At 34.5% G+C, this 12,043-nt stretch overlaps 1 protein-coding gene across 3 annotated transcripts in view; it reads right to left on the bottom strand.

Annotated features, from left to right (window-relative positions):
- Positions 1–582: 582 nt before the first annotated feature.
- EXO1 (exonuclease 1) overlaps positions 583–12,043 on the bottom strand; it is a 30,015-nt gene continuing 18,554 nt past the window's right edge. The window contains exons 11-15 of one of the 3 annotated variants that reach the window (XM_020281512.2): positions 11,478–11,718; positions 6,478–7,042; positions 3,592–3,693; positions 2,012–2,205; positions 583–919 (exon numbers count right to left, since the gene is read on the bottom strand). In XM_020281512.2, the coding sequence (XP_020137101.2) occupies positions 784–919; positions 2,012–2,205; positions 3,592–3,693; positions 6,478–7,042; positions 11,478–11,718 (1,238 nt within the window). In that variant the 3' untranslated portion in view covers positions 583–783. Of the gene's footprint in view, positions 920–2,011; positions 2,206–3,591; positions 3,694–6,477; positions 7,043–11,477; positions 11,722–12,043 lie in introns of all 3 variants that reach the window. The other 2 variants (XM_012751343.3, XM_075995512.1) reach the window with 2 other exon arrangements.

Raw genomic sequence — 12,043 nt, 5'->3', positions numbered from 1 at the left:
CTTCCTGTCACTTCAGATCTTCACTTGCATAGCTAGTTTTCTTTCCAGACATCTGCCCATTTCCTTGCAGAGTGTATATATCATAGACCCTGCAGCTTCAGTATCTTATGTAGTGTTGAAGGCACTAGTTTGAAATATATTTTAAGGTGGTTTTAGCCCACACTTTGAAAAAGATATATTAAAACTGAGGCTATTTTGAAGTTTAAGAATATTAATGATACAAGAAGTAGTTCCTTTCATATGAGGCTGAAAACAATTTTCCTTCACTGTCAGCCTGTAATCCAACCAAACTCTTCAGGAATAACACAGCACTGTCCCATTTATGTAATGATCTTTAACCCTTCCAACTACCCCTCCCACCCCAACAACTTTATTTTCAATTCAACCCTAAAGGATAAAGAGGAAAGGCAGATGGGAAATTTAAAGCTGGGAGAAATACAACGATTTCCCTTAGGATTGTGGTTTTCCACTTACTACCCTTCTACTTGACAACATTACAGAAATATTTAGATTTTTATAAATGCCAGGGAATTTGCCCAATTAACATTAAAACTTCCCCCAAATTGTCAAAGATAAAAGTATTCTTCTCTCTAGTTTTTTATAGAAATATAAAAAGCTGAGCAAAAGAAACAATTAGATAGTTAATATACAAAATGTATTCTATTTTAAAAATGATACAGATCTAAGAACAAATCTTTCAGGCTGGTAATTGCCTCATTCCCAAATAGGGACTTCAAATTGATAAGATTCTCTCGTAGGCAATAGCCTCTCAGCAGTCTGGGTTTATTGGAATATTGCTCTCTGAACACGCACACATTCAGGTTTGTTAAATATATCCTCTTCTGCTTCTGGAGTTAGTTGGATGTTATCTTTGACTGGAGACAGGGGCTTCTTACAAGACGGAAGCTTTTCAGAGTCTCTGCAAAATATAACAAAAATAAAATTGATGTTTTTAAAATACTGGATATTATAGAAGAAATAATCTACCTGGACAAAATAGAGACATATGAAGAGGATAAGACCCTTTACTGTATAATCTGTTTCAATTCATTATATAATACATTCAGGTTCTCCTCTGAGTACTCCCAATAAATTTTGAGTCTTGTATTTTAAGTGCCCCTTCCTGCTTTCAAAATCATCTTTCAATGCAGGTGGCTAAGAACCAATATAAGTGAAGCACAAACAAATGATTAAGCCCTGTCTTTTATTCCTTCCTCCCTCACCTGCCCCCTCCTTTTTTGCTAGAAGGGAACTCTATGTCTACAAAAATTTAATCCTATTATGAAAACATCACAGGTAATTCTATCTCCTGTCAACAAAAATTAAACGCAAGTCCTATTTTCCAAAAGGCACTTAAGAATGCTGTTGCATCCTTAATTTCTTTTTATCAACAGTTCTCAAAGTATGTTCCACAGATCTCTGGTGATTCCCAAGACCCTTTCATGGAGTTTCCAAGATAAAAACTATTCTCACAATATTTGGACCTTATTTCCCTTTTCTAGTGTTCTGCCATTTGTACTGAGGATGGTAAAGCAGAACTGAGTAGAGCTGCTGTCAAGTCAGCATGAACCAAGGCAGTGGTACTAACTGTATAACTATTAACTAGTAGCACAGGTATTTTCCACCTCCATGCACTTATAGTTTAAAAAAAAGTCCCAAGAATGTTTTTGATGAAGCAGTAAATCATTAATTTTATTAAATCTCAACCCTTTGATATACTTCTTAATATTCTGTGACAAAATGGGAAGTACACATAAAGCACTTGTATTTCATACCAAAGTCAGACTGAGCACTGTTTTTTAGTTTGCCATCTTTTTATGAAAATAAGGTATAGAAATTGAAAGTAAATATACTTATAAAGAGTTGGCTAAAGGAAATACAGAAAAATAATTCTCTTTTGGTGAGAGAAACAAATTGATTCATATGAAACTAGAAAGAGCTGAGAGAAAGAGAGTGAAATTATGGAAAAGAATAGTTAATCCTATTTCAGAATAAGAAAAAGACAACTCACTTTTTAAATCCAAAATTTTTCCAGAGCTCACTGATTTTTATCTGTAGTCCTGGCTTGTTCTCAGCATCATGGTGGTTTCTCTTCTGGATGCCTGCTGGCTTCTTGCTCAGCCCACTGACTCTGGCAGGTACCAGAGGTTTAATCTTGGTTGTAGAAAGAGAATCCATAGAACTAGATTTATATAGCCCAGGAACCTGAAGAATAAATGCCCGTTTTAAGACCATTCTGTTAAAATAAATACCTTTAGTTAATTTCAAACTATTCTTTATACACTGGAACAGAAAAATAACCCATAAGCAATGTGTAAAATGTGCCATTTATAAATATCTATTACAGAAGTCATCATAATTATCTTAACAGGTAATATTTGCACTCTTTCCAATTGCTTTCCAGAAATGGCAGACCAATGCTCACTTTCTTAAATATGTGACTGTTTATCTCACAATACTCTTATTTAAAAAATTAGCAAAATTAAAAATATATTTTTTTTGCTTAGAAAGTGATGTGGCCAAAAAAATAAAAAATAAAATAAAAAAATATATTTTTTGAAATATGAAGAGGTAAGAAGTTGTATTTTATTATCTTAATTTCCTTTATTTGATTACTAATGAAGTTAAACATGCTTTATATATTAATCAACCACTTGCACTTTTTCTTTCGTGATCTCTGTCATCGACCTTATCCATTTTTTAAGTCAGGGATGAGTTTTTTTTAACATTGATAGGTAAGAACACTTCATTATAAAATATACTTTAAATTGTGAACTTTCACTACATAGTAACACAAACATTTATATATTTGATTTAAAAAACTGACTTATCATGGGTACACAGTTTCTAGAAGGCCTTTTGGCAATGCATACCAAATTTAAATCATACATACTTTGGGACCATGTTCTAGGAAGTTTCCTAGAACCAAACATGGTTCTAGGTTTGAAAATAGATATTTTTGTATAAATGAGAATATAGGCATTTTACTTTTTAATTTTGTTTATATTTCTTATTTTTTGATAAGTATGCATTGCTTCTGAAATTTAAAAAAATTAAATAACTGTTTTTTACCTTGTTCCTTAAAATTGAGTCTTTTCTTAAAAAATGAGATAAATGTAGCTTAGAGGCTTGATTACCTTGATTATTAGGTGATTTAATATTGCAATCAGATTCCTAGATCCCCCAAATCAATTCTACTCCATGGAATTCATCCCTACAAATTATTCAAGAATATGTCCTCAAATATTTACCCATAAGATCTTGGTAGAAGACACTATTTACTAGAGCAAAAAATTTTTAGGGTAAATGACAAAAATAAGGGAATTAGCTAAACCCATACATGGCCTATTATATAGTTATCACAAGTAATGACTACCTAAGTACTTATAGAACTTTACACTGCAAGAGAAAATAGGTTTTACAACTTAAACACAGTAAGACACAAACATGGTTCTAGGAAGTTTGAAAATAGATATTTTTATGTAAATGAGAATATAGGCATTTTACTTTTTAATTTTGCTTATATTCCTCATTTTATAATAAGTATGCATTGTTTCTGAAATTAAAAAACAATAAATTAAATTGTTTTACCTTGTTCCTTAGAATTGAATCTTTTCTCGAAAAATGAGATAAATGTAGCTTGGAGGCCTGATTACCTTGATTATCAGGTGATTTAGTATTGCAATCAGATTCCTACATCCCCCAATCAAAAAATAAAATAAAATTACATTTTACTCTAGAATTTTTATAATATTCAACAAAATGGAAGATAAGTAAAAACATGGGATAGAATTAATAAATGGAACCTAATATAGAAAGGATAATGTTAGCTAGTTTTAACTGAAGAAGCTAGCAAGATGTTTCAGCCAGAGAAGTAAACTGTTGAGTCAGTGCAGTTGCATATCTCTTCTTTCAACTGTCTAACACGTTCAACTTTAAAGAGAAAAATGGCATCTACTTTCAGGAAATGGAGTAGTATTGTATCAAATACCCTTTTACCTTTAGCAATGACTTTAAGAGCTACCATCTCTAATTCCATCAGATAAGATTTTTCTATAGATGGAGAGTTCTCTTATAATCTGTATTCCCATGAAATTCAAATAAAAAAGGACAATGAATGGAAAATTCAGAAAACTTTATACTTCTGCATTTTTTCCAGGAGGTTTTTTTTTTCTTAATATTTATCTTGGGATTCTACCCAGTTAGGGGTGGGGAACCTGCAGCCTTGGGGCCACATGTGACCTTCTGGATCCTTGAATGTGGCCTTTTGACTAAATCCAAATTTTACTGAATGAATCCTTTAAGGGATTTGTTCTGTAAAACTTGGATTCAATTGAGGGACCACACTCAGGGATCCAGAATGCTCCAAAGGAGCTCAGAAGACTTAATATCCTCACAAATAGACAGTGATGTTTTTATGAAAGATGCTCAAGAGACAGCAACTGTGGTGGCACCCAAATGACACCAAGAAAAAACGTAGTATGAGGTGAGAAATAAAAAAGATAATGCAAAAATAAAGCTTCATAGTAAAAGAAATACAGTGTTTTAGATCAGTACGAACAGTACTCAGTACTCAGTATGGATGAACTGAAGGCAAAACAAGAGAAAGGGAAAAGAAAATTAAGTCTCAAAGGTAGCTAAGGGTCTGGTTTGGTATACTGCTAAAAAGGTAAAAAATGCCACATGGGACAGATTTTGGGTTTAAATATATAAAATGATTTCAGCTTTCTCCAAATGAAAACAACTTATTTCCACATTTTAACTTGGCTTTTTTCTTCAATTTGAATCCAACTCAACTCAAGTTTCCTTTGTGAACTTGGATGAAATATTTTCTTTTTGATAAATACAAGCTATACTGATTTATTAGATGCTGTTCAATATTTGGGATTATCAGACATGAAAGTCCTGTCAAATATTACTGTGGTTATAATCGTTCTTACAACTTGGTAATTATAGTTGGTAAAGATAAAGTATGTTATATGGGTACATTTGAGATAACTTATATTTAAAGAAGGCTATTATGCCAGCATGTCATTTTTAAATATGTTACTGAATCTTACAACCAGTACAGTTACTAGCTGCATAACAACATTTTCATAGAAAATGGACCGCACGTATAGCAGTTCAGCAAGATTGTAACATATTTTTACTGTACTTTTCTATGCTTAGGTATACAAATACTTACCATTGTGTTACACCTGCCTACAGTATTCAGCATAGTAATACGCTATACACATTTGTAGCCTAGGAACAATAGGCTATCACATACAGCCTAGGTGTTTAGTGAGCCACACCACCTAGGTCTGTGTAAGTATGCTCTGTGATGTCTCCATGATGATGGAATCACCTAATGACACATTTCCCAGATTGTATCCTTGTTTTTAAGTGGTGCATGACTGTACTTATTTGGAGCTTTGATTTTATGTCAGAATAAAAGATATATATATTTTTAAGAGACAATAAGAAAGCTTTACTGCCTCATACTTCACCTATGCCCCAACTGTCACGGTAGTAAGACACAGTCTGCCATATTATTTACACTGATTAATTACCATAGAACACAATAAAATTTAGCATATCACTATTCATACTACATCCCTCCTCATCAAAAAAAGTAAATAAACACCACACAAAATATCAACTTACCCCAAATAAAAGCAATAATAGCCTAGGGATTCTACTGTACTATTATTACACTAACCCAGGATATTTTAATCCTCTTCCTTTTTTTTTTTTTTTTTTCGAGACAGGGTCTCAGTCTGTTGCCCGGGATAGTGTACCGTGGCATCTGCCTAGCTCACAGCAACCTCAAACTCCTGGGCTCAAGTAATCCTCCTGCCTCAGCCTCCTGAGTAGCTGTGGCTACAGGCATGCGCCACCATGCCTGGCTAATTTTTTCTATATTTTTTTAGTTGGCCAGAATAAAAGATATTTTATCTGGGAGAAAAAAGTGGTTAGGATGCTTTTATTAATTTAAAACAGAATAACATACAATCACTTATATTATTACTTTGTTTTGTAGTTTAGCAGGAATAAGAAGGGTATATGAAAATGTATTTCTGAAGTTCTAAAACTTAAGAGAGATGCCATCACATTAACATTTCCTTAAAAGGTTTCAAATGTTACCTGAATTCAAAAGCATAATAAGGATTTAAAAAGTAAATTTATAACAATTTTTCATTTCATGGATTATCATTCTGCTTAGGTCTTAACTGTGCTGTAACTTGAGATACATATTAATGCAATGCAGTGATTCAGGAAGTGTAGAGTTAGATTAAATGTACAGAGTCTAAAATGTGAAAGAGAGAAGTCATTCAAATGCATAAAACATGAGCTTTTCTACACAGGATTTGGAGTGAAAAATTAAGACAGATAGTCATTTCCATAATGTAGGCAAGATTTCCTCAATTATCTGTTTAACATCTTATTTTCTTTTACATATGAATTTAAAAACAAAGTCTTCATAACGTGACTTACCTCTGAATCGGAATCCTTACTAGAAGACTGAGAAAGTTTCGATGCGTTTAAGCTGTGCAGTGATAATTCTACACTTCCTTGGGACTGTGAAGACCCCGCTTCATGTAAGGGATAAGATTCATCCCCTGACTCATCACTCTTTAGCTGAGATATATCAGACATGTTACTCTCAGGAAGACAGGTGGGGGAATCACTTTTTCTTCGGAACTGCTGCAATGCTGTGCTTGCAGAGGGGCTCGGAGTTCTTGAAAAATCTCCAAGACCTCCAGACCAACTAAAACAACTTCTTAGTGTCCCTAAAGTGGGTGGTGAAATGGTCCTTGTGAAGCTGCTGGTCTTTAAAGACTGAGAGTCGTCATCAGCAAACACTGTTCCGTTATCTGGAATCTGATCACTCGAATCATGTACTACATTTCTGTCAACCAGCTTCTTGCCTTCTAGGTCTAGACGATCTGATTCATTTAGATTGGTCTCCTTATCCTTGAGAGCAGTTTCATCTGCTGGCTGCTGGCTGCTCACTTTCTCTGATACAGAGTCAGCAGAATCCAGAGAACTGCAAAAAAACCTAACAGAAAAAGACAATAGAAAGAATGGGTAAGTATTTTAGAGTTTTCTCAAAAGGGTGTCAAGATTAAAAATAGAATGGTCTGGTTTCTTTTTAAAAAAAGTCTCATAAATGTATAATTTCACCAATGAAGCATAAAGATCTTGAATTTTAGTCACAGTTTAAATTTTGATCATGCCAAAATTCACACATTTAAAAACTTATTTACACAATGAATTTTTAGACAGGACTTTCTGAAAGTCATCATTCATACACACGTGTATTTCCTAGCATCAAATCTGGGAACTTGCAGCAGTACACTAATCTACCAGTTTGTCATATACCCTATAAACCTCCACACTATTATAAATATTCAGGTTAAGACTTTTAAGTCAGTCATTAAATTGTATATTACTAAAGAGGTATTACTCACTCAGTGTAGTAACTTAAGCAAAAAACAAACAAAAACGCTTAAAAACACTCCAATAAAAATGAATGAAAGATCAGTATTATTATTGAGGACTTTTTCAAGGGGAGTTTTTAGGTTCAAAAAGGAAATCCTAGAGTACATGATCAGGTAAATATGAAACTTAATGAGAATTTACCTCCTTAATAAGCATTAGTTCAAACCCAAGATGATGAACAGAATATTTACTAAATGCTAGAGAATAAAAATCCGTTCTATCCTTTCACCAAATCCCTAGACAAGCCGGGTGGGCACAGGGCAGGAAGCAGTACATGGAAGAGAAGCTCTTATCAGGCTTCTCACTAAACAGAAAACATAAGCTCCAAGATCCAGTCACAAATTCCTTTTTAAATAAACAGTAATTCTTATGATGCCCAACTACTCTGGCATGTATTATCTTATGGGTAGAGAGAAGTTATAGTGACAATGCCCAGGGTTATGCAATTAATTAGCTAGAGAACAGAATTAAAAATCAGAACTCTTCCCAATGCATGGCTGCTCTTTCTAATTAGCCTATAAAATTACTTAACTGATATTCTATTTCCAGATCTCAAAAATTAAACTGGCATATTTCTAGGATAATTATCTTCAAAATAAAGATAATTAAGACTTAAAACAGGCTTCCAAAAGCAGACAGATCAGAGACAACTTTTTACATGTTTAATACCTCCTTTTAGTTGTATTATATGAAAAAAGAGAAGGGTGGTAATGAATGTTTGCACGTATATTGACTAGGCCAGGAGCTTGGTATACAGAGTTTCTAGTAATCTTCACGACAGCCTTATGTACATGATCATCCATGTTTTATAAATAAATAGGCTTAGGAAAGTTAAATGGTGTGTGAAAGATCACTCAACTAATAAGATAACAGAGTGAGAATTCAAATCCAGGCCTGTCCGATTGTGTGCTGCTTTCAATCCATTACTTTAACTATGATTAGGAATCTGTCTTATCACCGGTACTAACTATACAAGCCCGAGAGTTCAACCTCTCAGAGCCTCAATCTCTTAAACCCAACTAGTGACAATAACATCTCTCAATATTGTTGTAATAAAAGAATATTGAAAAATAAAAATAAAAATTTGAAAATTAATTTAATAATATCTAGTTACTATTAGATGTTGCTATATATAACCCAGTTCAGAAAATTATACATCGAAGACTTATTTCCAATTATTATTCCACAGGAAGCTGGTTGAGGAAAAAGAATTCTTTAGGCATCTCTTAATGTACCCTCTGAACAATTTACTAGTGAAACATCTAAACTACATAAAGCAACTACGTACAGTCTCAAACTTGAAGATTTCTTTAAGCTTCTATAATGCTTAAATAGGTAAGTCCTGTAGACATACACAAATGTTATTCTCATTAGTTGTCTCCAAAGAGTTCAATGCTAAGCAGCAGAAAAGAGAAACCATTCTCATTCAAGTGGAAAAATAAAACCAAGTTCCAAAAATTTCTCCAAGTAAGAGAAGTCAACTTTCTGGAACTTTCTAATCAGTACATATCATCTAGAGCCATGTTCTCCATCTTTTGCAGTCTACTTTTTCATCATTCCACAAGCACCTTTAATGAGAGTGACTAGCAAAAGAAGAATCAAAGTGATCATTGTATTGTATTGTGACTATTTTCTTGAGAAGACTCAATGAAAGAAGCGTTTAAAACAGCACCTAGCATGAGGCTAAGGTATTCCCAGTGGTTCAATCCTTCATGCCCATCTCTCACTATTAAATATGGTTATACAAAAGAATACTCATTCTAAGTCTTCCAGAGGAATACAGGAGCTGGTAAATTTTCTCTTTCTTAGAGTTACTATAGCATGCCCAAATAACTTCTGACACTTACATTTCCTTTTTCAGATTGTGGTACCATCATCCAAAGTTAACAAAATAAAAGTTTTTCATTATATGTTTATCAGCTAGCAGGCACTGTCCTCGCCACTTTATGGATAGTAACTCATTTAATTCTCTCATTGACCATGAGGTTCTTACAACTGTTAGCCCCCATTTTTTTTGAGACAGAGTCTCACTTTGTTGCCCAGGCTAGAGTGAGTACCATGGTGTCAGCCTAGCTCACAGCAACCTCAACCTCCTGGGCTCAAGCAATCCTACTACCTCAGCCTCCCGAGTAGCTGAGTCTACAGGCATGTGTCACCATGCCTGGCTAATTTTTTGTATATATATTTTTAGTTGTGCAGCTAATTTCCTTCTATTTTTTTTAGTAGAGACGGGGTCTCACTCTTGCTCAGGCTGGTTTTGAACTCCTGACCTTGAGCGATCCGCCTGCCTTGGCCTCCCAGAGTGCTAGGATTAAAGGCATGAGCCACCACACCGGCCAGTGCCAATTTTTAAAAAGAGAAAACTAAAGCACCCAGAAGTTACCGTGCCCAAGTCGAACATCTCAGGAGTGAACAGGACATGATTTAAATCTAGACAGCCTGAGACCAGGGTCAAAATCCCCAAGTTATACTGACTCTTCAAAATCTCATTGTCGCTCAGCAGAGACTATAGCAACAGCTTAACTGATCTTTGTGCTCCACTTGTGGTCTTTTCAGATTCATTCTTCAGATACAGCACTCAGAGCTCTCTATCTTAAACAGGAATCAAATCATACCCTTTCTCTAATTAAAATTCTCTAAAGGTTCCTACTACCTCTAAAGACTAAAGGTTCTCTCTCGGCATATAAGCTTTCAATGAACTAGCCTCCTGCCTTGTTCTGCGCTCTCTCCAGCGACCTTTCCCCACCTTGCTTTCTGGCAGAAGTGAGAATGGCAGTGATCAACAGCAAGTAGCTGCCCCCTGCCCATGCTATTCCCCACCTCCATGCCTTTGCTCAAGCTGTTTGCCTCTACTCGGAAGGTATTTGGTCCCAGTCTCTGTATATTTCATCCTACTAGTCATCTTATTTTATTATTATTTTTTTATTTTTTTTATTTTTAGTGTATTATGGGGGTACAAGTGTTAAGGTTACTTATATTGCCCATGCCCTCCTCGAGTAAGAGCTTCAAGCATTTCCATCCCCAAAACGTTGCACATCTTACTCGTTGTGGTTGTATACACCCATCCCCTCCTCCCCCCTCCCACCCTCCCAACACCCGATAAATGCTACTCCTATATGTCCACTTAGGTGTTGATCCCTTCATACCAATTTGCTGGTGAGTACATGTGGTGCTTGTTTTTCCATTCTTGAGATACTTCACTTAGCAGAATGGGTTCCAGCTGTATCCAGGAATATAAAAGAGGTGCTATATCACCATTGTTTATTAAAGCTGAGTAGTTCTCCATGGTATACATATACCACATTTTATTAATCCACTCATGAATTGATGGGCACTCGGGTTGTTTTAAACTAGGAAGGGACACCTAACACTCTTCCCTTCCCTCTCACCCTTTCCAACCATTGCCCCAGCGTTAGATGCCCATAGAATGCCCTCAATACACATGCCTTTATCACTGTACTTACCACACTGTATGAAAAAAACTTGTTTATGTACTTATTTTTCCAACTACAAGCTGGACTACACGCTTCTCAAAAATAAAAATAGGTCTTTCTGTTTTTTGTAACCACAGCACCTAGCATGCTTTGAGGTTCTCAATTAATACAGCTCTATAGTCATCTTTATTTGAATATATTTCTGAAAATACTTTGCAAAATTGTATAAGGCCTCAGAGAAACTAAAGAGTAGAAACAAAAAAGGCAGAGGGAAGAAACTTCCAAAATAACAGAATTTCTATAATGCAAAATGTTAACAATAGGGGCTACAACCCTGTTTTACTTTGATTCTGTATACAGAGATTACAAAAATAATAGAAGTTAAAGGAACAGTGATGCATTTAGGTCAGAACTAAGGCAATACATGATAGACCTGTAATCAGATTAAAGGTTCTACACCTTCCTCCCTCTAGAGTCCATGTTAATTCAGGACAAAAATAAATATCAAAACAGTACATAATACAAAAGACAATTAACATTCTACAGATATAACTATACCTGCTTCTGGTCCCCGGAACCACAACTGCACCACTTTCTTCATTTTTTCTCTGCAAAAATGCTGCAAATTTATTTCTTGTCCTCGGTGGTGTGCTTAAGCTTTTTTTGTTGGTAGTTCCTTCTACCAGGTCAGGCACAAACATTTCAGAAAAGCTTAATGATTTATTACCTTCACAGCTATTCTTGGTCTTCTTTGTAAATGAAAAAGAATACTGACTCAACAGATCATCTTCTGACAGCTCTTCTAAATAAAAACAAAATTATCTGTAAATATGTTTCAACTGTAGTTATATCTGGCCTTAATCTCTTAGTCTATATCATACTGTCCTAAAGATAAAGTCTTGCTTTTTTAAACTATGTCTCATAAAAGGAAACACAGGGATGACTAAAAAAAAAAAAAAAAAAATTACCTTAGCAATGTTTTATAATTTCACAAATTAGTTAAGATTTAATATCAATTATTTATGCAATTTTATGTGAAATTACCCAAATCAAATTTCAGGGCCTAATCATTCTGTTTAGCTATATATTCATTAAAATAACAGCCTAATTTTTTGTATGTAAAA

The sequence above is a fragment of the Microcebus murinus genome, chromosome 19 (genome assembly GCF_040939455.1).
Source record: "Microcebus murinus isolate Inina chromosome 19, M.murinus_Inina_mat1.0, whole genome shotgun sequence".
Classification (NCBI taxonomy): domain Eukaryota; kingdom Metazoa; phylum Chordata; class Mammalia; order Primates; family Cheirogaleidae; genus Microcebus; species Microcebus murinus.
The sequence above is the reverse complement of the archived record's forward strand: the minus strand, read 5'-3'. Positions and strand labels throughout refer to the sequence as shown.